The sequence below is a fragment of the Aquarana catesbeiana genome, linkage group LG07 (assembly GCF_042186555.1).
Source record: "Aquarana catesbeiana isolate 2022-GZ linkage group LG07, ASM4218655v1, whole genome shotgun sequence".
NCBI lineage: Eukaryota > Metazoa > Chordata > Amphibia > Anura > Ranidae > Aquarana > Aquarana catesbeiana.
Genome location: NC_133330.1, coordinates 62,078,435 through 62,105,862, shown reverse-complemented (window position 1 = coordinate 62,105,862; position 27,428 = coordinate 62,078,435). Strand labels below are relative to the sequence as shown.

Sequence of the window (27,428 nt, the reverse complement as noted above, 5' to 3'; positions counted from 1 at the left end):
CTCATACTGGTCACTGGAAGTTCAACATGGCACCTCATGGCAAAGACCTCTCTGAGGATCTGAAAAAAAGAATTGTTGCTCTACAAAAAGATGGCCTAGGCTATAAGAAGATTGCCAAGACCCTGAAACTGAGCTGCAGCACTGTGGCCAAGACCACTCAGTGGTTTAACAGGACAGGTTCCACACAGAACAGGCCTCGCCATGGTCGACCAAAGAAGTTGAGTGCACGTACTTGGCATCATCTCCAGAGGTTGTCTTTGGGAAATAGACATATGATTGCTTCCAGCATTGCTGCAGAGGTTGAAGGAGTGGGGGGTCAGCCTGTCAGTGCTCAGACCATACGCCGCACACTGCATCAAATTGGTCTGCATGGCAGTCGCCCCAAAAGAAAGCCTCTTCTAAAGATGATGCACAAGAAAGCCCGTATCCAGCTTGCTGAAAACAAGCAGACTAAGGACATGGATTACAGAAACCATGTCCTGTGGTCTGATGAGACCAAGATAAACTTATTTGGTTCAGATGGTGTCAAGCGTGTGTGGCGGCATCCAGGTGAGAAGTACAAAGTGTGTCTTGCCTACAGTCAAGCATATTGGAGGGAGTGTCATGGTCTGGGGCTGCATGAGTGCTGCCGGCACTGTGGAGCTACAGTTCATTGAGGGAACCATGAATACCAACATGTACTGTGACTGACATACTGAAGCAGGGCATGATCCCTTCCCTTCGGAGACTGGACCGCAGGGCAGTATTCCAACTTAATGACCCCAAACACATCTCCAAGACGACCACTGCCTTGCTAAAGAAGCTGAGGATAAAGGTGATGGACTGGCCAAGCATGTCTCCAGACCTAAACCCTATTGAGCATCTGTGGGGCATCCTCAAACAGAACGGTGGAGGAGCGCAAGGTCTCTAACATCCACCATCTCTGTGATGTCCTCATGGAGGAGTGGAAGTGGACTCCAGTGGCAACCTGTGAAGCTCTGGTGAACTCCATGCTCAAGAGGGTTAAGGTAGTGATGGAAAATAATGGTGGCCACACAAAATATTGACACTTTGGGTCTAATTTGGACATTTTCACTTAGCGGGTTAGACCTTAATGGCTGTGTGTTGAGGGGACAGCAAATTTACACTTTTATACAAGCTGTACACTTACTACTTTACATTGAAGCAAAGTGTCATTTCTTAAGTGTTGTCACATGAAAAGATATAATAAAAAATATTTACAAAAATCTGAGGGGTGTACTCCATTTTTGTGAGATAATGTATAAAGAATGCTGCATAAATTGGTTTTAACATTAAGTACCTGTAATAAATGAATAAATACAGCTTCTATGAATGGAGGGAGGTGAAAAGGTGGGCGTAGCCAATACTCCTAACGAATGCCTGTCACAGGTGCCTCGGCTCTACTAACTCTTGCCACACTGGAAGATTTCAACAAATGCAGAGGCTAACCGCACAAGGGACCCATCCTGTTAATAGAAAGCAATGTCCCTTGTGCTGATTTTTGTTTTTTCATTTATGACTAAACGTAGGCTTTGTATTGTGGAAACTAAAGCCTTGTACACACTACTAGTTCAACCCGCTGGGTTGACCAAAAAGCTGCTGTACCAACAATCAAATGTTAGTACAGTGATCTCCCCTGCTGTGCTATTGTGTTCGGACAGGGGGATGCCCCTCCCACCAGAACACTCTGGTCAGTGCTGTCAGCAACTGGCTGAGTGTGTTGACCGGGAGCCGGTCGGCAGACCTTTTTCGATCATGACCCTTCGACAGAAGCTGGCCAAACCGGCTGCCATACACACGGGACAAATGTTGGACGGTTTCTATTGAATCGGCCGATGCCGCCCAACATTCGGCCCATGTGTACTAGGTTTTAGGCTCTCTGCTTGGCTATTTAAAGTGAACCTGACTAGGCCAATAACAGTGGCGCTATATAGGGGTATTGTAGTATCTTCAAATAGCTGTGTGTTCCCAGAGGAGTCTGAGTCTCTTGGATGATGTTCCCAGGATGTATGTTTGACCCTTACTGTGCCAAAGTTGAGTCCTTGTGTAGGACCTGGGCCGATGGACCTAGTGGGAACACGGGGAACAATCTGAAAACTAATACAGCACTGTTGTTCCCTTAGAGACTTTTTGGCCAGGACAGGTTTATTTGTACAAATCTAGGGTCCAGAAGACTTTAGGGAGACTCGGGGACTTTGGGTTTTGAAAAGTTGTGGTTGGTGTAAGAGTATGTTTGCTAGAATTACTCTATAAAATTTCTGAATGAGGCCTATAGCCTTTTAATATAGGCTTGAATATACAAAGAAAATGACTCAAGGGTCCTAAATCATTTATCACAATAAAAGTTAACAGCATGACTGTGTTACCAGAGAAGCCCTCAGGCAAGCTGAGAACTACTTAACAGTATTGTGATTTTTATAATGTCTGACACATGGCCTGATGCCAGCTTCATACAACACAATCTGTCACAGCACCGCTGGCCTAGGGGGGGCTACAATTAAGTGTGAGCCCCTCTTATTGCCAGGGTCTGGACTGTGGGGTACTGTTCACTCATATACCATACCTGTGCCTGGCATTTAAGCACAATAGACTATTGAGATTTTTTTTTTTTTTTATGTCCAGCATATGCAGTGTCTGCTTCTCATTTTAGTTCATGTAAATGCTCATATTCTATGCCCTTGTTCATGCTAATGTATTCAAGACATTTTATCCACATTTATAGACTGTGGTATGATTATACATCCCAGCCCTTGAATATACAGTAGTTAAATAAAATGGCATTCAGTTTCCTCACTCAGAGGGATAATATCCCTGCCACAGCCATCAAATACATCCTTTTTTGTATTTCTAATCTGAAGTAGAAAGAGGACTCTTATTAGTAGCACTTTTCTTTAGAAGGGTGGATGTGTCATGGCCAATGGAGGGCCAATCTCTCTTGTTCCTATCATAGAGCTGCTACCCACCCTACCCAGTGTGACTTTTTTTTTTCACATTAGGTGACAGTAACATAGGCTGACACACTTAGGCCTTTGTACAAAATATGAGCTAACAACGTTCCTTTTCCCCGTTTAGGTCTGTTAAATACACAGTTGAAAGTGTTTTGTTATATTTAAGTGCATAAAAAAACAAAAAGTTGGTCCTAACAGAAATTTTGTGCCAACATTTTAGTCAGCCTGTGCTACAATGGTACAATTTAAGTTGGCCATACACTGCTTGAAATATCGGCTGATTCCTGCTGGCTTGTCCAAAATTCAAATAATGCATGACCTTGCCTGCACTGCTCCGTTCCACAAACGTCGATTGTTTACTCAACTTTTATTGAGGGAGCATGTCAAAAAGTTTTCTGTCAATTTGCACCTGCATCCAGTTAAATCCAGGCGCTGCTCGAGTATTCTGACAGATGGTGGCTTTCAGAATTCAATGGCCCTTCAGGGGGAATTTCTCCATATGTGCTGTTAGCCTGGATGGAGGAATCTTTTCAATTTGTTCAACCTTCAGCACTTTAGTATTCTTACCGATACTCTGTGGACTACAAGAGCAAACACAAACTGAAGTGCAAAACTATGGCACAGTTACACCTTTTTTATTTAAGAAACACGCAAGTGAACTATAGAACACCCCCTATGTTATGGTGATGAGAAAAGTAGTGTGTGTCCAGTAGTCCTAACAAACTTCCTATACTAGGGTACCTCTGTGGGCCACAATTGCTCAGAGAACATTTGACTGCAGTGTTTTTTTCGGGAAAGGATGTTGTAGGATGGCTAATGATCCTAGAATACTTTTAGAGAATTCCATTCCTTTTATTCCTTTATTCCTTGATCTTAACCAATATCCCTTTACACATACCGCAGGTTTTGCCATTGAAGGTCCATCTCAGGCCAAGATTGAATGTGATGACCAAAGCGACGGCTCTTGTGATGTGAAATATTGGCCCAAGGAGCCGGGTGAATATGCTGTCCATGTCATGTGCGACGATGAGGACATCAAAAACAGTCCATACATGGCATACATCCAGCCAGCATCAGGAGACTTTAACCCTGATAAGGTGATAACATTTTCCACTGCTTGCATTTAAGGCTCCATGTTTTGTTTTCTAATACAACAGTTGCTAAGCTGTTAGTCAAAGGAAAGCTGTTCTAATGGCGACACTTAAGGGGCAAATTTATAAAGCATTAAAAGTGACTTTACCAAACATTCACTGGTGCTGTATCCGTGATTGTTATTTAAAATGCATGCACCTGCAGTTAATGTCAGATTCACTGAATAAAAAATACACTATATTACCAAAAGTATTGGAACGCCTGCCTTTACACGCACATACATTTTAATTACATTCCAGTCTTAGTCCGTAAGGTTCAATATTGAGTTGGACCACCCTTAGAAGCTATAACAGCTTCAACTCTTCTGGGAAGGCTGTCCGCAAGGTTTAGGAGCATGTCTTCGGGAATATTTAACATTTTTTCCAAAAGCGCATTTGTGAGGTCAGGCACTGATGTCCTGGCTCTCAGTCTCCACTCTAATTCATCTCAAAGGTGTTCTATTGGGTTAAGGTTAGGACTCTGTGCAGGCCTGTCAAGTTCATACATCCTAAACTCGCTCATCCATGTCTTTATGGACCTTGCCTTCTGCACTGGTCCAAATCATTTGGTGGGGGGGGGGGGGGGGGGGGGGATTATTGTGTGGGGTTGTTTTTCAGGGGTTGGACTTGGCCCCTTCGTTCTTGTGAAGGGAACTCTTAAGGTGCCAGCATACCAAGACATTGTGGACAATTTCATGCTCCCAACTGTGTGGGAACAGATTGGGGATGGCTCCTTCCTGTTCCAACATGACTGCACACCAGTGCACAAACAATGTCCATAAAGACATGGATGCGCGAGTTTGGGGTTGGAGGAACTTGACTGGCCTGCACAGAGTCCTGACCTCAACCTGATAGAACACCTTTGAAATTAATTAGAGCAGAGACTGCGAGCCAGGACTTCTCATCCACATCAGTGCCTGAGCTCACAAATGCGCTTCTGGAAGAATGGTCAAACCTTCCCATAGACACACTCCTAAACCTTGTGGACAGCTTTCCCAGAGGAGGTGAAGCTGTTATAGCTGCAAAGGGTGAGCCAACTCAATATTGATTCCTGCGGATGAAGACTGGGATGCCATTAAAGTTCATGTACGTGTGAAGGCAGGCATCCCAATACTTTTGGTAATATAGTGTATGTCCCCTGGTGTCATCTGAGGCTTTGTGGATTAGGAGTTTTGGGTAACTGAGGGATTGTCTGTTGAAGGGAATATATATTGTTTATTCCAGGGGTTCTGAATTTTTTTGTTTTGAGATCAAGACCTGGTAAATTCTTCCCAAACCTTTCATGCTCTAACAGTAAAAAATACAATTTATACTCCTACAATAAAGGTATGTGACTGCAAAATTATGTTTTGAAATGCTTAAGTGCTCTGCATTGGTTTGGGGAGTGGGTTATGGGACTCTGCTGCAGACTTGGTGATCCTGTAGGTGGGTGAGGTTTCTAGATGGGGCATTGGGAAGCACTGTGGAGGACTGGAGGCTTTTCAGCAGGTTGGGGGGCACCACAGGAAGTTGGGAGGCACCATGAAGGCTGAGGGCTCCCAGGGAGACTGGAGGCCCTGTGGGACAGTATGGTTAAGGTTAAGGAATCTGCAGGTGGCTAGAGGCCTGGGAGAAGGAAAGCTGGGGTCTGGCAGTGGGCCAGGACTGGGTGGTTGAGAACTACTAGTATATTCAATGTTGTTCAGGTTACCATACAAATTAGATTAGCATCCGCTGGGAAATCAACATCTCTGGGAGTGTAAATATTTTGGGTCCCCCATAGCTCTCACTGGTTCCTCCATCTGAATTCAAATCTCTGTAGGATACAATGGTAAGGTCAAAGGTAGGAATCAATTAGAGCTGCGCATGACACTCCAGATCAACATTCTTGAACCTTGGTCTTCCAGTGGACTTGGAGCGTTGAGAAATTTCAAATGAAGCAGTGCTCAACAGCAATGATTTTGAACACTTGAGTATTTTTTGCCCTCTTTTACAGATAGAGGTGTAATATTGTAATAATCGTTTTTCACAACACAGTTGCATTAAAAGTGAATCCGAGTAACTGCACTGATCCAATGACCACTGCCCCCTATTGGTAACCTACAAACTGCTACACTTTATACTGTATTAAAAATTATCTAGAGAGAATTTCTTTTATATGAAACCACTGGGGCCAAAACGGGACTAAAAATCTGTAGTATGCTTTAGGAAACTTCTAATGGATGGAGTGTAATTTATGGTGTTATATTGTATTTCATACATTTCTTTTTACCTTGCAGGTCAAAGCATATGGTCCAGGGCTAGAGAAGAGTGGGTGCATTGTTAACAACCCAGCAGAATTCTTCATAGACCCAAAAGAGGCTGGGACAGCACCTTTGAGCATCTATGCACAAGTAGGAGACATTGACATTTTATTTCTTGACATTTAACCAGATACTGTGAGCCAGGAGAACCAATCACAAAGTCCTATTTTATGGTTACAGGCAGTCCCTGAGTTACGAACGGGTTAGGGACTGCCTGTTTGTTGTTCGTAAGTCGGAAACACATGCACAGATTGGCAGAGACGTCGTTTTCCGCTGATTTCCGCTGTTTTCCAACGTCGTTTTCCGATGTGACCGCCGACGCCGCAGTCGTTCGCAAGTCGGAGGTTCGTAACTCGGGGACCTCCTGTATTGCCTGTATTAACCCATTGTTGCTGTGGGTAACTGCACATGATTGTCATGTCGGACTGTAACTGAATTTACCATTTTTAAATGGTAAATTCAAATCCTAAATTCATCATTTCTGTCTTGCACTGAAATTCAGCAACCTTCTGACAGTGGTGTGGGAATTTAGCCTCTCGTTACTTGATTGTTTTTCCTGTTTGTAGTTGTAATTTTATGTGTTTTACAGAATACCCAGACCTGTTCACATGAGTTCTTGCCCCTGAGGGATTTACAATGTAATACTTCTCTACTCGTGCAAGCTTGCTTACTTTAAAGTTTGCCACATAATCGGATTGTACAATCTTCTTGAGGACAGGGACTGATGTGAATGTACAATATATGTCAGCAATAATTATCAACACTGCATAAATACCTTTTAATAGTTTAAAAGAAAAGTGTGGGTGGAAACCAGGTAAACCACTACACAAACATAGCAGGATCTCATGTAGATGGTATCATTGAGAAGACACAACACAGCACCTGTGAGTGCCGATCACTTAAGCCATATGTTTGTAAGTGGGCCCCAGCTTATTTCAACATGGCCGTCACACTTCAGCTGGGCTCTGCCTTTACATTCAGGGACCCCAGGGCGTCACACTTGTGTTCAGCCCAAACTACATATGTGCATGGATGCCAGTCCTTGACCTCTCCTCCTCATCCTCCAAGTCACTGTACACAATAAACCCTTCATGCCTACAGTACTCCTACATAGGCTCATGATTTACACATGGTTCAGAAGAAAACTCTAGAAGCACAGCCATCCACCCAGGGCCCATAAGACACAAGGCCCCAGGCCACATGATGCATGAGGGGGGATCTATCACTGTTATTTGGGGGACTCCTTTTCCCTCAATTGCCCCCACTCCCAGGAGCTGACCAGGTTCGCACCAGTAAAAGCATGTTACTTTTCAAACCAGGCATTGGTTGCACTTGTCATATTACTCCCAGCAGAAGCCACAAAAGGCTTCTTGTTGCACAAGTAGTAGTTCCATACTTTTCAATAATGCAGTCAGAACAGTCCAAATTCTTGGTTATTTAACTTTCATATATTGGCAAAAAAAGTACTTCTAAGCATTACAACCTTGTCCTGTTAGAACAAAGGAAGAGCTTAGTGATACTTACACGTATAATCACCACTTTAGCTAAATTCCCAATCCAGGTCTTTCCTTAAAATATTCCTTCTGCCCCTCAGGGGAGGGCATTTGAGACTCCCACCAGTAACCCCTCTCTTGAGGCATCAGTCAATCTCTCCAAAGAAGAAGACCCACCACTAAGACTCCTCCCACCTTATAAAAGGGCACCCAATGTCACTACTAGGAGGAGCAAACACATAAAGGGGAATTTTCCACCTGCCTACACGCTGATAGATTTTCAAAGGAATATTCATACAAAACTTTTTAGTACATTGGATGACCTGATAAATGTTTTCCAAAAGTACTTTGTTTGCTCTTAACTTTTGATTTTTGAACAAATGAATGTTACCAAACCAAAACCACATTCAGTGTTAGAATTTACTTTTTCCTTTTTTTTTTTTTTTTTTTTTTTTAGAAAGGCTCCTTTCAGCACTAAACATATCCTAAACATATTCTTCTGTCACATAAATACACCAGAATCTTTGCTGCAGCCCAGAATTCAGTGATTCATTTTCATTGCTCTAAATTATTTTTGGGGCACATCCAATAAAAACAGCTAGAGGAATACAGGTGTGTTATTCAACACTCAAAAAAATAAATGAAAGAAAACAGATGGCGCTCTCAGAGTGAAAAAACTGTGAACATACATGTCCCTCTATTGTCTATGTGGTCTCATTTACATTGCCAACTGAGTACAATAAGCCAGACTGGCAGTCAGGAATTTTGAAGTGGAGCTTGTGGTGAATCACTCACCTTGAGCAGTATACATATCTCTTGGTGATTGAAATCCCTTGTCTTGTTGAAATTAGGGTGGTTAAGCGTTTGAGGCAGACCCCCAGCAAAAATCTTCCTATAAGATTATGCATTGTGAAATAAATGCATTTCATTCATTTTATTTACCTGCTGGGTCCCATCTTGGATGTGATGTCACCATACTCAGATTCAAATGAATGTAGTATTCCCCTTCACTCCTCCCCCCGCATAAAAGGTTATACAGGGAGGTGAAGGGAGGGGTATAGGAGCTGGGCCAGCACAGGCAGTAATTAGACATACCCACAAGAGGTAAGAGGTGCCTGATCTAGGGAATTGACTGTTCCAATTGTATAGGCACATTGCAGCAAAAAATAAAAAAACATGGAAAAGAAAAAAAACACTGAAAGTAAGCATTTAAGTTACTAAAATAGTTTGAAATCTAAGGTTCTCTTTAAAGAGAAACTTCAACATGATTTTTTTACTTTTTTTGTAAAGTCAACAGCTACAAATATTGTAGCTGCTGACTTCTAAAAACCAGGTACTTACCAGTGCCTGGGGTCCAGCACTGTCTTCTGGTAGCCAGTTATTTTTACCACTGTCGGCTGCCGGCACCGCCATCTTGGATACAGGAGCTAGCTGTACACATGACCTCACACAGCACTTTCTGAATGGTCCTGCAGCCTCCTGGGACGTGATGTGTTCCAGAAGGCTGCGGGAGGGGATGGGGCAAGGGACGCTCTCCTTGCTTAGGCGAGGATTTCAGGTACCGATAAAAATTGGTACTGCTCCCACTTCCACAATCCTCGCCTAGGCAAAGAGGAAGTCCTTTGCCCCCCACCTCCCTAAAAACTAACTCCGTTACAGGGTGGAGTGAGGGAGCAAACTAGGAAGTTCTCAAAGGTTTTTTTTTTTTTTTTTTTTTCTTTGAGCAAATGTAATAGGTTACAATATTGTATTAGAAAAAAGTAATGGTATGAGTTTACAAACATTTTACAAAATTCAAGTTAAGACATTATGTCATAAACGTTCAGGTACAAGCATTTTATCATAGAATGGAGTTCTACTTTAAGTGTTCGGGGTTAGCTTAGGGATTCTGTTGGGTGTATGTGGGTGGTTAAGATGGAAAGCATTATTTTAGATAGGGATAAGAGATTTAGGCAGTGCATCAGCAGGTACTAGCATAAAAAAAAAAGTTTGTTTGGCTGTAGTGTGTATTCACTTAAAAGCCAGTGTTGCATTTAAACAGTAAGCATATGAGTTAAAGGCGATCACCAGGGAAAGTAAAAACCTTCCCTTGTGGTGGGGCTGCACTGCACTGCAAAGGTTAAATGCTAGTATTGGTCTAGGAGCCAGGAAAGGCCGTTTTTCCAATCTGCTCCCCCGGGCACTAGAGCTGGCCTGTTCTGCCCTACTCTGTGTTATAAACTGTCCCTCTGCATCCACACACAAGACAGGGTTATGGAGCCTTTATTGTACTTGTCGACAGAGGACCTGTGACCACTGCACTATAGAGAGTAGAGGTTGCGGGCTTGATCTAACAGTGCGAAGGGCGTCTATGGGAGCAGAGGATTGGGTAGATAAAATTGCTTTCCCCAATCCTTTAGACCTAAACAGACCTTTAACCCAATGCAAGGGCAACCCCACGCCATGTGAGGATTTTTTTAAAATCCACTTTAAGTGGTGTAGGGACTGTCCAAGAGGTGAATGTATTTATTCCAGCAGATAAAATGACCCCTGTTTTGCTTGACTGGCTCTACTGGCTGTGGGGTCCAGGGTTATAATCTAGCTGAGCTTCTCTTGGCATCTGCACAACCTCGTACAAGCTGAACGACTTTCCATGAAAGTGAAATGAATCAACTTGGCAGCCTCCTCCTGGAATAACAGCGTATTACACACTAACACAACATATGCTGACCTGGTCCTCTTTCTAATAAAATACAATCGTGAAGTTTACTGCAGACCACTGTCAGGTTACCCAGGAATGCTGAGATATACAAATTAACTAAATAAAATGTATGTATAGGTTTATTCTGATTTCCAGAGAATATTTTATTTACTGTTAACAGGATATTGAAGGCAATCCTGTGGACATCTTTTCCAAGCCAAACCCTGATGGTACCTTTACCTGCTCATACAAACCAACTAAGCCTATCAAGCACACAGTTGTGATCACATGGGGCGGTGTCAGTGTACCCAAAAGCCCTTTCAGGGTAAGTGAGAGAATTTTTATTTGATCTCTTTACAATGAATGCACCATAGATTGGAGAACTATTTTATGTTCTCCGATTAAAGCACTATAGATTAGTCGGTAAGATTTCATTATATTATCTTTTTTGTTTTGTTAAGCCGTTATTTATTTATTTTTTTATGTATTATGATTGTACTTGGTGTAGGGAAAAAAATTAGAATTAAAATTTTTTTAAATTTTTTATTAGATTAAAGCTTACCACCTGCCAAACCGATACAAACACAATCTGATTCGATGTACAGGATGTAAAAACCGTTTTACCTGCCAAAGGGTTTGTATTCATATCCACCCAATGATGAGATTCACATTCTTGCAGCACTACAAAGCCAGGAAGATGGGTTTATTTCCTGGTTTCATTTCACCTTTTCCTTTGTCACCTGCCTTCTTGGACAGTGGATCAGTAGTGTAGTAATGCTTATTCACTGTCCAGTAGGTAGGTTGGAGGTGGAGAGGTGGCACAGGAATTGCACAGCTAAACCAAGAACTTGAACTGTCACCAGCCTGGCTGTGCTGCGTGGCAGAGGTGTGTTAAATACTGAAATGACTTAACAGAATACCAGATTCTTTGGCCGGTAAAACAATATATCTGTTTACATTAAGTATCTAGCTGTTTTCCTGAAGTTCCGCTTTATGAACTTTGTAGTGCAGTGAAATGTATTTTATATAGTTGGCAATTTTTTTCAGTTAAGCATGTATTAATGCTCAATATTACAAACTTATTTTACTCATGTTTTTTTTCCCAGGTGAACATTGGACAGGGCAGCCACCCAAAAAAAGTGAAGGTTTTCGGGCCTGGGGTGGAGAAAACGGGTTTAAAGGCAAATGAGCCTACGCACTTCACAGTGGACTGTACTGAGGCTGGAGAAGGTATCTAATCCATTCATATTTTAAATTACTTTTTTCTTAAAGCATATCTAAATCCCACAACAAAAAATTGATATATTGCAGCTTTTCCATCTTTAGATGTGCTGGCTGCATTCATTTCCCCTTTTCAGGTTTTGTTTCACCTGGGGTTCCTGCCAGTAACACACTTTCAGTTCCTATAGAGACATCACTAAGGCCCCTTTCACACTGGGGCGGTAGGGGGCGTCGGCGGTAAAACAGCGCTATTTTTAGCGCTGTTTAACCACGGTATTCGGCCGATAGCGGTGCGGTTTTAACCCCCCGCTGTCGGCCGAAAAAGGATTAAAACCACTCATACAGCGCGGCTATTGCCGCGGTATAGCCGCGCTGTCCCATTGATTTCAATGGGCAGGAGCCGTTTAGGAGCGGTGAATACACCGCTCCTTCACCGCTCCAAAGATGCGGTTTGCAGGAGATTTTTTTCTTCTCCTGCCAGCGCACCACTTCAGTGTGAAAGCCCTCGGGCTTTCACACTGAACAAACAGCGGAGGCTGTTTAGGGGCGGTTTGCAGGTGGTATTTTTAGCGCAATAACACCTGCAAACCGCCCCAGTGTGAAAGGGGCCTAATTCTGCTGTGCTGTGTCTATGGAGGAGCAGAGTTGTCACCCTAAATCGCTGTCTTGATCTGCACTACAAACACATCTCTTTCCTCATCTCCATTACACAGAAAAGTGTTGCTATATAGTTCACAAAAGATAGCTGGGAAAGCTGATAACATTTGATTAAGATTTAATTTCAATGCACAGAATGTTAGAAACCACTCAAGATTTCTGGTAGGATCAAGTACAGAAATACCAATACTAAATTTCTTTCAGTTTTTGGCCTAAAAAAACAAACAAATGCAGCCACCATATCTAAGGGCTGGTAGTTTGCAATATTACATTTTGTTCTTGGGTTTAGTTATCATTTAAAGACAGCCAACTATTGTATGTTTATTTTTTTTTTAATTTATAAACATGAATGATATCTGCTTAATCGAATATTTAAAACCTTGTTTCATTTTATAGTTGTACATGTCCATGGGACAGCAAAGTTTGTTGATTACATTGGCAGGTACTTCTGATCCTCTTATCTTGCTGTAGGCCTACCAGGCAGGGTCTATTAGACTGAAAAGAACCAACTCTTTTTAGTCTTTATAATCACAGTAAACACCTTTAATTCTCATTGGGCCTTAGACCTATTGATCTCACCCTAAACTAAAGGTGCCTGCGGGAATAGGAAAATGTTTGCACAATCTAGTTAGCTATTCATGGCCAGATTTAGTAATAATTGCATGCCGTGTGGCTGGCACGCCAATTCACTCCTTCATTTGATGCATTTTGCTCCCTTGTGAAGCTTAAAACTCCACTAGGAAGTGAAATGTGTCAGTAAAAGAGTGTTGGAGTGGTAATGTTCATACTGGATTTTGAATAATAAGGTTGTTGAATAATTTTGAATAATAAGCTCAAAGGTGATGAGTCTGGAGGGGGTTTATAGATCCCAAAGGCCCTACTAGACTTGGATTGAGGGGCTGCAGAGTCTGAAGTGGCGTACAAATGGCAAATAAATTTTGTTATAGAAGATCTTGCTTGATGATTCTCAGACATGAAAATTATCCATAGAACTGGAGCACACATGTGATCATCTTCTGGTTTGTATTGCACGATAAAGCTAACCACTGTAATCTTGCATCTAGGGACAACAAGAACCCTTCCTTTTTAAGTTCCTCTTTTTATGGCACCTAGTAGAAAATAATTTCTAAATTTTACGTTATCTATTATAATTTTTCTTTTTGGTATTCTTAGTGAGTTTAAATTGCATTTAAAAAAAAATTGTCTTCCAGGTGATGTAAGCGTTGGAATTAAATGCGATGCCCGTGTGATAAGCGATGAGGAAGAGGACATTGATTTTGACATTATCCCCAATGCCAATGATACATTTACTGTGAAATATACTCCTCCAGCTGCTGGGCGGTACACTATTAAAGCTCTCTTTGCCGGAGAGGTGAGCATTGAAGAGGGTGACTCTCCCCAGTTTCTGATCCTTCCCTACTATTAAAAGTATAAAAAAAGGATTTAAATACTTACCTGGGCTTTTACTTCCAGCTAAAAGGTCTCTAGATCAAGGCACAGCTTTGACTGCCCTTGTTTTTCAGTTATCTTATTTCATCTTGTTTTTGAGTGTCCATCCTTGATGGTCAACAGTTGAGACAGCCAGTGACTGAGCAATAAAGGAGACTGTGACGGTAGTCCAGGTGTTCCAGGAACACCTTAAAGTGGAATTAAAGTTCCGCTGCTATTCACTGTGAACACGCAGACTATTACTGTAGTAGAGGCATTTAGGCCTTGTTACAGCGTTTAGCAGCATTTAGGGGCGTTTTTCGTTTAACAGCTCAACAGCTAATGGTCCTGGACGCACAGTATTTTTTTTTTTTTTTTTTTTTACTGCCCCTAAATGCTTATGCCTCCAAACGCCTCTGACAGTTTGTGTACATAGACACATAGGCTAACATGGAGGGGCGTTTAGAGGCAGTTAAAAATGGCAGCTGTAAAAATGTCCTCTGTGCATGAGCCCTTAAATTGAGCTGCGCATGGGCAACTCCGCTTACAGCAGACGGCCTGATCCCTGTATGCCGGGATGAGCTCCTCTGCATTTGCAGGAGTGATGTCATCCTGCGCCAGCCAATGAAGATGGCCGAAAACTGGCACACTGAAGATGAGGGTGCCAGTGAGGGACAAGACCATTAAAGGAGAGGAGAGGAAAGGTGAGTATTCCACCCTTTAGTTCCACTTTAAAGCAGAACTACAATTAAAAAAACAAGCAAGTTCTTTATTGCAGAAGAGACATTAGAAATAAGGTATTTTTTAACCTTTAGCTCCACTTTAACCAAAACATGGGAGAACTCTTGTAAGGAGGTTGTGTTCTTAAAGAAAAAAAAATATCCTGTAGATCATCATCAGAGCCACCTTGAAATCCTAAATTTCCAGGTTTGTGATCTCTCAGAATAGAGATGTGATGTAGCATCTTAAATGGTACCTTCTCCTAAAACTCTGGCTTGTTCTCATGTGCAGCTATTACTTTACTTTTGCCCCTCTGAGACACAATCCATAGTGGGTTCTAATTCATCTCCCCTCTATAAAAAAAACTTTTGCCTTCAGCTATACTTTAAACTGGAGAATCTGTTCCTCGATGCAGTTTTATTTTATATATATATATATATATATATATTATAAAAATAATATAATTTTTATTTATGTGTATTTATTTTTAATTTACTTTTTTTTTTTTTCTTAGGAAATTCCAAGCAGCCCTTTCAGAATCAAAGTTGAACCTTCACATGATGCCAGCAAAGTGAAGGCTGAAGGCCCAGGACTTAATAAATCTGGTAAGTTTGTGATACAAAGACCACTTGTGTGTGTCAAAGTGGACCTTCACTCAGTTTTCCTATATTCTCCTTTTAACCTACCCCCCCTTCTTGGAAATATATTTCTTTGGGGGGGAAGGGGGTGAAGCAAGTACTTTCAGTAGGTACTTGTTCTCGCTTCCTTCTTGCATTGGCGAGAATGATAGACCGCTCAGCTCGCCACAATGCCCCTGCCTGCCTGCAGCCTTTTGTGATAATGTTGCACATCCCCTGAGATTATAGGACTAATCAACACCAATCTGCCCATATTACACATGTGCAGTGGAATGCTGGCTGTGAATCATTTGGAAGATGATAGCACAGGAACATAAGCGGTGAAGATTTCAGGTGCCAGTAAGACTAGTGCTGGACCTAGTGGACTGGTAAGCATGTCTTAAAGTGGTTGTAAAGCCTTAAAGTTTTTCACCTTAATGCATTCTATGCATTAGGGGGAAAAAACCTTCCATGCTGCAGCTCCCCTAGACCCCCACTGTGCACGAGCCGCTCTCTCCTCATTGGACAGATTGATGGCAGCTGGAGCCATTGGCTCCCATTGCTGTCTATTAAACGCTGTGATGCCGGGGGCGGGGCTGAGTCCCGCTGCCTGTCTCAATAAGTACCGCAGCAGGATCTGGGAGCAGGCCTGCATGGGTGCCCCCATGGAAAGCGGCGGCACCCGATGAAGAGGCGGCGCCTAGAGTGCCGGCAGGGAACCCCAGAAGAAGAGGATCAGGCTGCTCTGTGCAATTTTTTAAAAAAGACTACTGAAGCTCATCTTTACCAGTCGACTATTCTACAATATACACAAGTTTAGGAGTCATTACAGGGTGTTTTATATTTTTAACTGCCACCCGAAAAATTAAAATTAATTGGTCCAATTTGCCCCATTTTTCTTGCCCCTTTGCTGTAACCAGCAAAATAATGAAGACTTTCCTGTGATGACTACTTATGTTTTTTGTTGTAATTTTCACGCTCTGCTATATATATATATATATATATATATATATATATATATATATATATATATAAAATAGTCCAGTAAGCCGGGGGAGAGCATGTGATAATGGTCCACCCAAGGTTTTAGAATCCTGATGTGCTAATCAAACAGATCAGAATGACTCCAAGCAGGGAACCCCCTACCCGCCTCAAAGTGTCATTTTGTAATCTTTAGTTTACAGGAACAGTCAACAAGTGAACAGCTACTGTAGTTCCTTTACAAATCCCAGGATTCATTGCCCAGGCTGAAAATTGAATTACCCTGTAATAATAGTTTATTTTGTAAAATAAGACTGTTATGCAAATAATTTAAAAGTATAACACTTCCGTTTATAAACTTAAAGTAAAATAATATTGACTAAAAAGCTTTAGTTTCCCTTTAAAGGTCCATCTAGCTTAGCCCAAGCCAGCTGTCTACACAACCTAAATAAGAACAGACACTCGCAACCCTGCCATTGCAATTTGTCATATCCTTGGCTTGAGCTGCCTGGATAATTTAGTGAACTGCTTGCCTTGAATGAAAATATCTTCTTCTAAAGTTCTTTACTTCCTTTTCTTATATTTAAAGGTGTTGAGAATGGGAAGCCAACACATTTTACAGTCTATACCAAAGGGGCAGGAAAAGCCCCAGTTGATGTGAACTTCAGTGGACCCACTCAGGGAGATGCTGTAAAGGACTTTGAAATCATTGATAATTATGATTATTCCCACACTGTCCGCTACACTCCGATTCAACAGGTATGTTGCAGGATCCTCCACCCGGTGTCATGCTGTAAGGTTGCACCACTCGGGGTGTATACAGGTTCTATAGGTCTCATGTAGTGATTCCATAAGCTGGTTGCTTTGCTTTCCCCAAAATAATGAAATATTTACAGTGATTAACTGAGAGAATATGGCCGTGTTCCCTTTTGAATTATTTATGGACTGTGATTACAGTATCCACAAAGATAAACAAAATGGAACGTTCTTAATTAACAGCCGCACTGTTTGATGAGAAACAATTGGAATTGTTTATTTGTGGAGGACATGAAATGCATAATATCATCCTGTTTTCTTTCCTTCTGCTGTAGTCCTTATTGGACCATATTGTGGTCTCTTTCTGGTATAACAGGTATGATTAACCAATGATAGGCAATTCAAATGACGCATATTTTTCATCAGCATAGCCTTTAATTATAAGTGATACAAATTTTTATTTCAGGAATGGAAAGCCTTCATTGTCCAAATACAAAAGTTATGATTTTTTTTTGTATATTAAGAGTAAAATTGTTTTTAGATCCCTGTGTAGATTACTTAGGTTCAAGTGTTGCTTGCATGTAGAAAATGCTAGTAATTTAATGTATGATCTGTGCAGAGAAAATCCCTGCATACCATACACTGTTCTCAGTACTTTCCATACCGGTTTTATCTATATTTTCTCTTTGCACTTTCTATTATTTGGAGTGAATATTCTGTAGTAACCTTGGTGTTGCAACTTTTTATTGTGCCTGCATGAAATCCATAGGCAAAAGTACAGAGCATTCCACCCCATGCTGTTAGAAAAAACGGTTTATGTGAAAGTGAATTTAAAAGGAGACAAGCTGTAGCAATGTGAATATATCACATACTGTACGTAGGTTTTCCCGTTCAATATAAATGTGCTTTGCACAAATATTCATCACAATCATTAAATTGGATTGAGCTTCACAAGAACAAAATTTTACACGTCACAGTGCTTTGTAATTAGGATCAGTGTGGGATGCACTAGCTGTTTTTATTCCAGTGTCCTATCTCCAGCTGTTTATTCTGTTTAAAGCAGGGGTCTCCAAACTTTCTAAACAAAGGGCAAGTTTACTGGACTGTGGGAAGCCAGAGAAGAAAATGTTGTGACTTCACTGGGAAAAAACAATGCCTGCTCTTTGGAATTAGGGGGAGGAATTGTTCCCCATCGTTGGTGTATGTGGGATGAATAGTGGCTCATCATTGAGAGGAACAGTTCCCCATCATTGGTGTTAATTAGAGGAATAGTGCCTCATGGTTGATGCCATTGGAAGGAATTGTATCCCAACACTGGTGCCAGTGGAAGGAATAGTGCCCCACTGTTGGTGTCAGTGAGAGGAATTGTGCCCTACTGTAGGTGCCAGTGGAAGGAATAGTGCCCCACTGTTGGTGTCAGTGAGAGGAATAGTGCCCCACTGTTGGTGTCAGTGAGATGAATAGTGCCCCACTGTAGGTGTCAGTGGGAGGACTTGTGCTCCACTGTTGGTAGAAAATGAAGAAATGGCTGCACACCACAACTGATATACAAGATCCTTCATTGGACATATAACACCACAGAACAGAAGATTGCCTGGTAGACAAATTTCACACAATACAAATGTGCTTAATCATTAGGCTATTAATCAAGCCGGGCAGGCACCCACAAGTTTCATTAGGCTTCCTTGTCTCACCTGGAGCGGCGAGTGTTTCTTGTTCACTCCACTGTTGGTGGCAGTGGGAGGACTTCTGCTTAACTGTTGGTGTCAGTGGGAGGACTTGTGTCCTATTGTTGGATTCAGTGGATGGAATAGTGCCCCAAGGGCCAGATAAAAGCAAGCAAAGGACTGCATTTGGCCCCCAGGCCACGGTTTGGAGACTGGTTTAAACGATAACTAAATCTAAGAACTTAAATGTATTATATTGCAACTTACCAGTCCTTTGATATGGTGGCTGCACTAGATTTCACTTTCCAGACTAAGGCTGTTTTCAGTAAGTACAGAAAATATCTAATGATCCTGCCAAAAATTCTCTTTCTGTGAGCTGAACAGACAGCAGAAACATATTCATTTAGTAATCTACTAATCCTATTAACCTCTTTACAACCGCCCACCGTATGTGTGTAGCTGAAAAAGGATGGACTTTAAAGGAGTTGTAAACCTTCTTCTGTTTTTTTTCACCTTAAAAAAAACATCTGATGGTTACAGGCCCCCCAGCCCCCCGGTTTACTTACCTGATCCCTCGAAAGTCCTGCGTCGAGAACGCGCTGGCGTCTCGGCTCTTCTCGGCTCGGTCTTCTCGGCTCTTTCTTGGATAGATTGATAGCAGCGCAACCATTGGCTCGCGCTGCTGTCAATCAAATCCAAATGGCGCGCTCGCGGGGGGGGGAAGACATACACTCTGTGTCTATGGACACAGAGTGTATGAGACGGGAGCGCGCCCGCAAGGTAACCCCCCTCGGGAGAGAGCTTCCCAAGGGGGCTATCTATTGCGGGGAGGAGCCGAGACAGCCGCCATGGGACCCCAGAACAGCAGGATCGGGGCCACTCTGTGCAAAACAAACTTACTGGAGGTAAGTATAACATGTTTATTATTTTAAAAGACAAAAAAAATGAACCTATACAACCACTTTAATTCAGACAGCCACACATATACTGTATAAAGTGGCACCTAGCCAGATTATGGTCAGGTTTAGTTCAAGGCTTAAAGAGTGAGCTTTGGCGGGGAGGCAGGTGAAGGTCAGTCTAGCGTCAGGCTGACTGAGTCCATTGTACTCAATAGTTCTCCTGATCAATAAAACTTTACAACCTCTGTACCAATTGTTACTGATAATCTAAAGTATAAAGTATTGATAAAGTAATTTCACGGTAAATGCTTGTAAGGTCAATTACATGAATAATTATTGAGGGGCATTTTAGATAGATTTCGTTTTTAAGAACTTTACCTGCGGAGCTAGCCTAAGTGCCCCTTCACTGATCGCTGCAAGCAACATGTCCAATTAATGTCCTTTTCAATTGTGCTTGCTAAACTAAGTGCAGGTTCATACAGGCTCAGATGTCTCATGAAAGCGCATTTCCTCTCCAGCCTTTCTTTCTTTGTCGCTCCTCAAGACTTCCTGCCACTGGTGCTAATGTTGACACTGAGACAGGAAGTATGGGAATCTCCCAAATAGAACAATGAACAGAAGTAAAAACCTGACAGAAGTTGTACTTCTTAAAAAAAAAAATAAGTTGTAGATACAGTGTAAGTGATCATCTGTCTGTAAGCTGATCACTTTCCCTTTAATGTGTTGCTAAACCCAGGACCCTGCATTCACTATATCTGGTCACCCACAGTACACAGAACATGGAAATGCAATTATTTTAGTAAACATAAACTGCTAAATATCTTTTCTCATCAGCAGTATATAGCAGTCTTGTGACTTCTATCAGTGTCTGGTTAAAGCTTGTAGGAGGAGTTTTCACTCTCCTTTGACTGTCCTATGAGGTTGCATGACCCCTGACTCTGGGCAGTGCTGGTCCTGCGCCAATCGCATGCACCCTTTGAAAAAAAACAACAACAAAAAAAACTTTCTAGGATTACACACCAAACTGAATATGTGCAGAGTGCCCCCCAAGGCTCTGTACTATCAGCAGATATATTTGTGATCAAATAGCCGTTTTTACACAAGGCGGAGGATTAACCCCTTAGGTTCCACAGTGAGTATAACAAGCATGCTTTACTGCATACACAGACAGATTTTACTGTTGTGGGTATAGTAACACTTTAATATTCGAAATCATCAGTCCATATAACCTCTTTAATTATGTGACCATGTTAGTGCTGGTAATCCAATGTAAGTGCTCTGCTTATTACAGCATATGACAAGTTTGGTATATGCAATGGCTGCATTGTGTTCTTTTTAATTGCAGATCAAATTAAATGAGGTGCCTGTCATTTTTTTTTTCTGAATTCTCAAACACAACACACTGATCTGGATAGCGATAACTGGAAAATGTTTCTGGCATGCTGCAGCCGAGCTGTTTGAGCTGTGTATATTCCAGCTCCTTGGCAGCAATGGGGACATTCATAGACCACGCAGCACACGCGCCAAACCGTACAAAACGAGTTCCCTGTGCTGTTTGGGTGCCAGCAATTTGTAAGAGGACTCTTAGAAATCCATTTTTGTGGGCTGCTTTTGTCTAGTGCCCTGGCTGGATGTTGCGCTAAAAAAAAAACATTATGACTGATTTAAAGTATGTTTGTTTGCAGAGATCAAGAACAAGATGTATTTTTTTTGATGCAGCCAGAAACCTTTGTGGCAATAAGGAATTTTAATAGGTCTTTTTTTTTTTGTAAGAGAAGTGGTTCTAGAGGATAAGGAAATTGGTAGAAAAACGTTGTTTGAAAGGAATTACCAGTTTCAGCCAAAATTAAATTTAAAAAACAAAGGGCTATTGAGAAAGAGAGATTGGCAGTTTAGATGTAAATGCTTCATTGGCTATGTCGTATTAAAGAGGAGAGCTGCCACATATCACAGATTTATTGTAAACAGCAGTGAGACTCCTGTCTGTGTGTTTTGTTTTTTTTTTTTTTTTTTTAAGCGCCCTGATCATGCTGGCATTAGGAGCAGGAGTTTGAAATGCATTTTTAACTTTCCTCATACTCCTGGTATGTAATTGAGAATATGGACAGCACACAGTGCTATTCACATTCTCAAAACATGAAGCCTTTGCGACTTGTTGCTGCGTTCCAAAAATTAAGTTTATGGCGTTTGGAAGGAGTGGAGGCATCTCGACTCCTTTCATTTAAGTCTATAGTAACTTGCAAACACGCCGACCTTGTTTACAGCCCAAAAAAAAAATGCATCTGGGGTGCGTTTTTTACCGTGGGTCAAACGTGCATAGGCTGTTTGGGGAGCATTTTTAAACGCACAACAACCCGCATTAATGTTATAGGTGCGTTTGTTAAGCGTTAGTATTTTGAGTGTGAACAGTGCCTTTAGATTGTAGGTAGGACATTCGTATATCTTGGCTTTCATAAAGAAGCAGTGTATTCTGTGCTTGTGCTGCATGTATCAGTAAGTGGCAGTAAAAGCACATTTTGTTATTTGAAAATTGAGAGCTTGTGTCATACAACATGCTCCAAGCAGCTACAAGATTTCAACCGAATGGGACGTTGAAATGAGGAAAAGGTATACTTGTTATTTCTAGACAAGGAGGCCAAAAATAGCTAGATAAAAATGAATAGCCCAAGAAAATATAAAAAAACAACTTTTACTGCAGTAGCTACCTTCAAAATTGGAGATTTCCCCGCAGTACTTTTTTCTGCCTATAGATGTCCTCAGTCTAACGGCCATTATCATTCCTCCCCTCCCCAATCATTGACCCACCCCAGTCTGACTGGACAGGGAAAAGATAAGCAGCACATGAGAACTTCTCTGTCACCCTGCTTTCTTCTATCAGAATGCTCCTTGTCAGCTCATGAACTGCTGCACCTTACTGTCACACTTTAGCCCTGCTGAACAGGGACTGCGAGGGGCTGATACAAGGTCAGATTCAGGCATTTACACTGTTTGCATTAAAAATAAATTTTTGCAGAGCTGCATACATTTTTTTTTATATTTTTAAATTGATATTAAAGGCAGCTTAAAAAAACAAAAACAAACTTGTTATACTCACCTGCTCTGTACAGTGGTTTTGCAAAGAGCTACCCCGATCCTCCTCCTCTTCTCGGGCCCCCTCGCTGGCGCTCCTGGCCCCTCCCTTTTGCCGAGTGCTCATGTAAGTATTCAAGAGGGCTGGGGGGGGGTCGCTGCTGCACACAGAAGGTTTTTATCTTCATACATATAGAATGCATGAAGGTAAACTTTACATGTATACCTGCCTGGCGTTCCGCTTTAAACTTGGGATGCATTTATTTAATTTATATTTAAATCTTGGTGAAAGCATAGTTTATTTATGTTTCTCAGATGCAAAATTCCTTGCCAGTCAAAATTGCACTTTTTTTTTGGTTTTCAAATTATCTGCAGAAATGACTCTAACTGTTTGTTTCTAAGCGTATGGCCTTCACTTCCACATTATTACACTGCTTGTCTTAGTGCGCAAAGCTGACTGTTACACATAGCTGACAGTTACTTGAATCTTGAATCTCAAAGACGGTCTCTCTTTTGAAACCAAATCCCTCTGTCTCATTCCTTCTTAGTTGTCCCTCTTTTTGGTGTGATGCATAGATTAAAAAAGTCTTATTTTTAAGACAAAAAGTATTTTACTACACTAAGCAGTGTGTTTATAACATGTTGCATAGCAATTTGTTCGGTGAAAGTACATGTACATTTTTTTTTTTTGTGCTAACTGGGCAAAATTAAACCATTTGCTGTGCTGAATGAATATGCTTTTTTTTATTTTTTATTTTTAATTTAAAATAGAAAATACTGCATTGGGCGAATTGCTATGCACATGTTTTTTCTAAATACACCTCTGAGCCTTTCATTCAACCTCTAATTGATTGTGCTGTGTTTTTTAAACTCATATGAAGAAAAAATAGTGGTGAATAGAAGCTCTTATGGGTTTAGCCAAATTGTTTTTTGCATATTCTTCTAGGATGTGTTAGGGGTTTGTCCTTTGTCTAATTTGTGTTTTTAAGGTGTCCCTCTTTCTCATCTCAGAAATTTGGGCAATATGGTTACTGTGAGAAAACGCAGACGAATCTGTAACAGTTTTCAGAATCTTAAAGTGTGGGAGTTTTTCCTAGCATATCACTGTAGTCGCTTTTCTGTACTTGCACCAAGTTTGTAGTTGTTGTATAACCATTTAATAAGCTGCATTGGTTTTGGAAATAAACAATTGCAAAATATTATTTTTCAGGGTAAAATGAAGGTAGATGTGAACTATGGAGGCGACCCTATTCCAAAAAGCCCCTTTACAGTTGGAGTGGCGGCTCCTTTGGACCTCAGCAAGATCAAAATCAGTGGACTAGAAAGCCGTAAGTAGGCAATGATGTTTTTGATAATAGTTTTCAGCGATTACAATATAAATCATTACTATAAAGTGGTTGTAAACCCTTACATATACCCATTGAAGTGACTAGTCTCAGGCGATATGCAGAGATGAAACAATTCCTCCTGTTTATCTTCAGCTTCTCTTCTCTACATCCGTTCAAAGTGCAGAATTTATACAGCTTGTCTGAGATGTCAGAAAGTGGTGGGCAGGAATTTGAAGTTACACCGTGCAGATCTCTGTGAGAAGATATATGAGAGCCGATTGGAAGGAAGGGACCGACAGCCCCCAACCCCCCCCCCCCCCTACACAGGAACAGAGGGGAGGCTGCCAATCACAGGCTGTGTGCTGGAGCTTCCTCCTCTTGTCACCTTTTTCTCTTGGTGTCAGAGAAACTTGTCAAAAGTGATTCATGCTGATGGCAGAGGAATGAGGCAGCAGAGAGAAATTACACTTAGTGCTCTGGATTGAGACAAGTACATACTATGGAGGGATATGATTTGTTCCTCTTTCATGTTTGAAGTTTACAACCACTTTTAGGTAGGCTCATTTTTTTTTCAACATCTTAAGTGTCCACCCAAAAGTAATATTTGAATTATAACTGTATAACTGCTTCACTAAGTCACCCTATAACTTTTTATACATCATGGTTATATTAGTAGTGAGATTCCTTGCCATATTTGCCATCTCTGTTCCTGTCCACCTTTGAATGTTTAAACTTCATTGTTCACTGTTGCATTCCCAGTAATATAAAAGTAAATCCAACAGGGAGAGTGGGAACCCTTCATTATGAACCCAACAGGAGAGTACACCAACAAATCCAAGCACATGTATGTCACCAACAGAATACCTGAGAGATATAAAAAAAAACTGTAAAGCGGTTTATTGCGACTGCCCTGCCCATGGCTTGGATCCTAGCTCTCTTGAAAGCCACAACAGCTGAAAAATCAACCAACAGACGGCAGTGGTGGGTGCCTGGTCCCCTTCACTGTGCTCTGCATGTTTCTACTGGCCATGGGCATAGCAGCCACTGCGTGAAACCACATCGCTCAGCAAGGGACTCGATCTCCCAAAACAAAATGTTTTATAAGCATACAATTTATCTGCTGCATCTCTTGAGAGAGAAGATCCAAGGCATGGGCAGCAGGACGTTTTTTTTTTAATTATGACAACATAGTCACTATAAAGTATAGTCAAATACTCACTAAACCTAAACCTGCTCCCACCCCCATTCCCCACGTCTACCCCCATAACCAGGGCTTTTTTTCTCAGAGAATAGGTGCAGGAACTTCCCCGTCTGAGTCACCCCTTTTCTCTGCCCCCTACCCACCTCTGACCACCGTCCCTTGATTCCACAACCTACCCCCCTTCCAGTACAGGGGGTCCCCGGGTTACAAACAAGATAGGGACTTTAGGTTTGTTCTTAAGTTGAATCTGTTTGTAAGTCGGAACAGGTAAATTCTTTAAGTGTAGCTCCAGCCAAAAAATCTATTTTTAAGTTTTGTAGATAGCATAGGGAAGGGTTATCACCCCTGTAACATTTGTTTTGCTGTCTGTGCCCCTGTTCAGAAGATTTCACCTCACTTTCTGTCCCAATGACAATTGGATTTTGAAAATTTGGGGTTATTAGGGAAATAAGGATAGGTGATAAAGCATCAGTGGAGACACCTTTTTCCCATATTAACTCTTACAGGAGTGAATTTCCCTTCCTAGGGGTAGATTTCCTCTCACTTCCTGTTGTCTCCCTCCGTTTGTAAGTACGAGTCGTTTGTAAGTCGGATGTTTGTAAGTAGGGGACCCCCTGTACTGCACCTTTTAGAGAATCCTGAATCAAGTATCATTTTGTGGTGCTAAATCGTTTGTATGGAACATGTTAATGATAAAAAGAAAAGCAGTAAAATAGATCCCCTTGCAGCCAGCAACAATAGAATCCCAGCAATAGATCCCCACACAACAACAGACTCCCCCAGCAACAATGGACTCCACCCCAACAACAATAGATTCCCTGCAGCAACAGTGAACCACCCACAACAAAATATCACACCCAGTAACAAAATATCCACCCAAGCAACATTAGACCCCCTCCCCAGCAGCAACAACAGATCTCCCAGCAGCCAGCATCAATAGATCCTCCAGCAGCCAATAAAAAGACACCTCTCCCTCAACAGTAGATCCCTTCCAGCAACATAAGACCCCCCCAGCAATAATAGATTCCCCATCAGCAACAATAGACCCTCACACAAAATCAGATTCCCATCAGTGACAATAGATTCCCCAGCAGCCAACATCAATAGACCCTCCAGCACACCCCACACCCCATACTATTACATACATTCAGTGCTGGAGGTGCCAGAACTGCGTTCCCCCGCGTTCCCGCTGAAAAAAGCTCTGCCCATAACTACCCTGTAAGATGTCTATACTTATGCTGAGGGCGATCTCTCCAGCAGCCGGCTTCAGTGAACTGGAGAAGACAGCTGCAGAGCCTTGGGCATTGATGTCACCCATGGGCTTACTAAGGGAGATCCATTGTCTGTTGTCCTTCCTCTATCTACATTGATGCCGGCACTGGAACCTGATCATGTGACCAGACCAGAGCGGCTTTAAAATAGGTAAGTATGCACATCTTTCCTTTCGCAAGGTAGATAGAATAGGCTTAAAATTGGGGGTGGGTGTACGTTTAGGCTTGGTTAGTATTTGACTGTAATTTCACTTTAAAACCAGTATCTACCAAGAACTAAAAGTTCAGCTTGGATGGACTATGTAACCAAAAAAGGGAATTAATGAGTCCTGAAGGTGTTGCAACCTTTCATGGTTTAGTTTTGTGGTTTGTACTGAAAGTGTTTTACAGTCAAACTACTATAGGAAAACACTGACACTTTGCTGATTGTGTCATAAACTTTATACAGCTATTGCCTGAACATCAAAATAATTGTATTTATGTGTACTCTGTAATGGATATGTAGATAACATGGGTTAGATGGAAGAGAGTGATGATCATCTGTAAGTGCAATATTGAATGGGTAGTTTCTGCAGTAATGTCTGCACAAATGTAAGTCGGCCGGTTATTGTTTGGTAAATGTAGCTTATCCTTTGATTTCAGGAGTGGAAGTTGGTAAAGACCAAGAGTTCACTGTGGACACCAAGGGGGCCGGTGGACAAGGCAAACTGGATGTGAAACTTACCAGCCCAAACAGAAAAGTCATTCCTAGTGTGATAGATCCCGTACCAGGGAAGGAAGCTAGCACAGTGAAATATATCCCAAAAGAGGAAGGGGTATACAACGTAGATGTGAACTATGATGGCCACCCAGTTCCAGGAAGTCCTTATACCGTAGAAGCCACTCTACCTCCTGACCCAACAAAGGCAAGCCAGAATCTTCTTAATGTTCATTCTCTTCGGCATTTGTCAGCATTCTGTACTCCTCTATAGGCTAATCAGACAAAACACAGCACCAGGCTTTTTTTTTAACACTTTGGACCTAAAACCTTAAGATGTTAAGTCTTTGATTCATCCATGGAAAAACATTTGACAAGACAAT

At 41.6% G+C, this 27,428-nt stretch overlaps 1 protein-coding gene across 5 annotated transcripts in view; it reads left to right on the top strand.

The window, feature by feature from the left end:
• Positions 1-27,428, top strand: part of FLNB (filamin B) — a 329,582-nt gene that overhangs the window by 187,572 nt on the left and 114,582 nt on the right. For all 5 annotated transcript variants that reach the window (XM_073592228.1, XM_073592229.1, XM_073592227.1 and 2 more), the window contains exons 12-20: positions 3,852-4,045; positions 6,337-6,450; positions 10,715-10,858; positions 11,640-11,763; positions 13,623-13,783; positions 15,074-15,164; positions 16,747-16,916; positions 23,759-23,876; positions 26,991-27,253. In XM_073592228.1, coding sequence (XP_073448329.1) covers positions 3,852-4,045; positions 6,337-6,450; positions 10,715-10,858; positions 11,640-11,763; positions 13,623-13,783; positions 15,074-15,164; positions 16,747-16,916; positions 23,759-23,876; positions 26,991-27,253 — 1,379 coding nt within the window. The remainder of the gene's footprint in view (positions 1-3,851; positions 4,046-6,336; positions 6,451-10,714; positions 10,859-11,639; positions 11,764-13,622; positions 13,784-15,073; positions 15,165-16,746; positions 16,917-23,758; positions 23,877-26,990; positions 27,254-27,428) is intronic.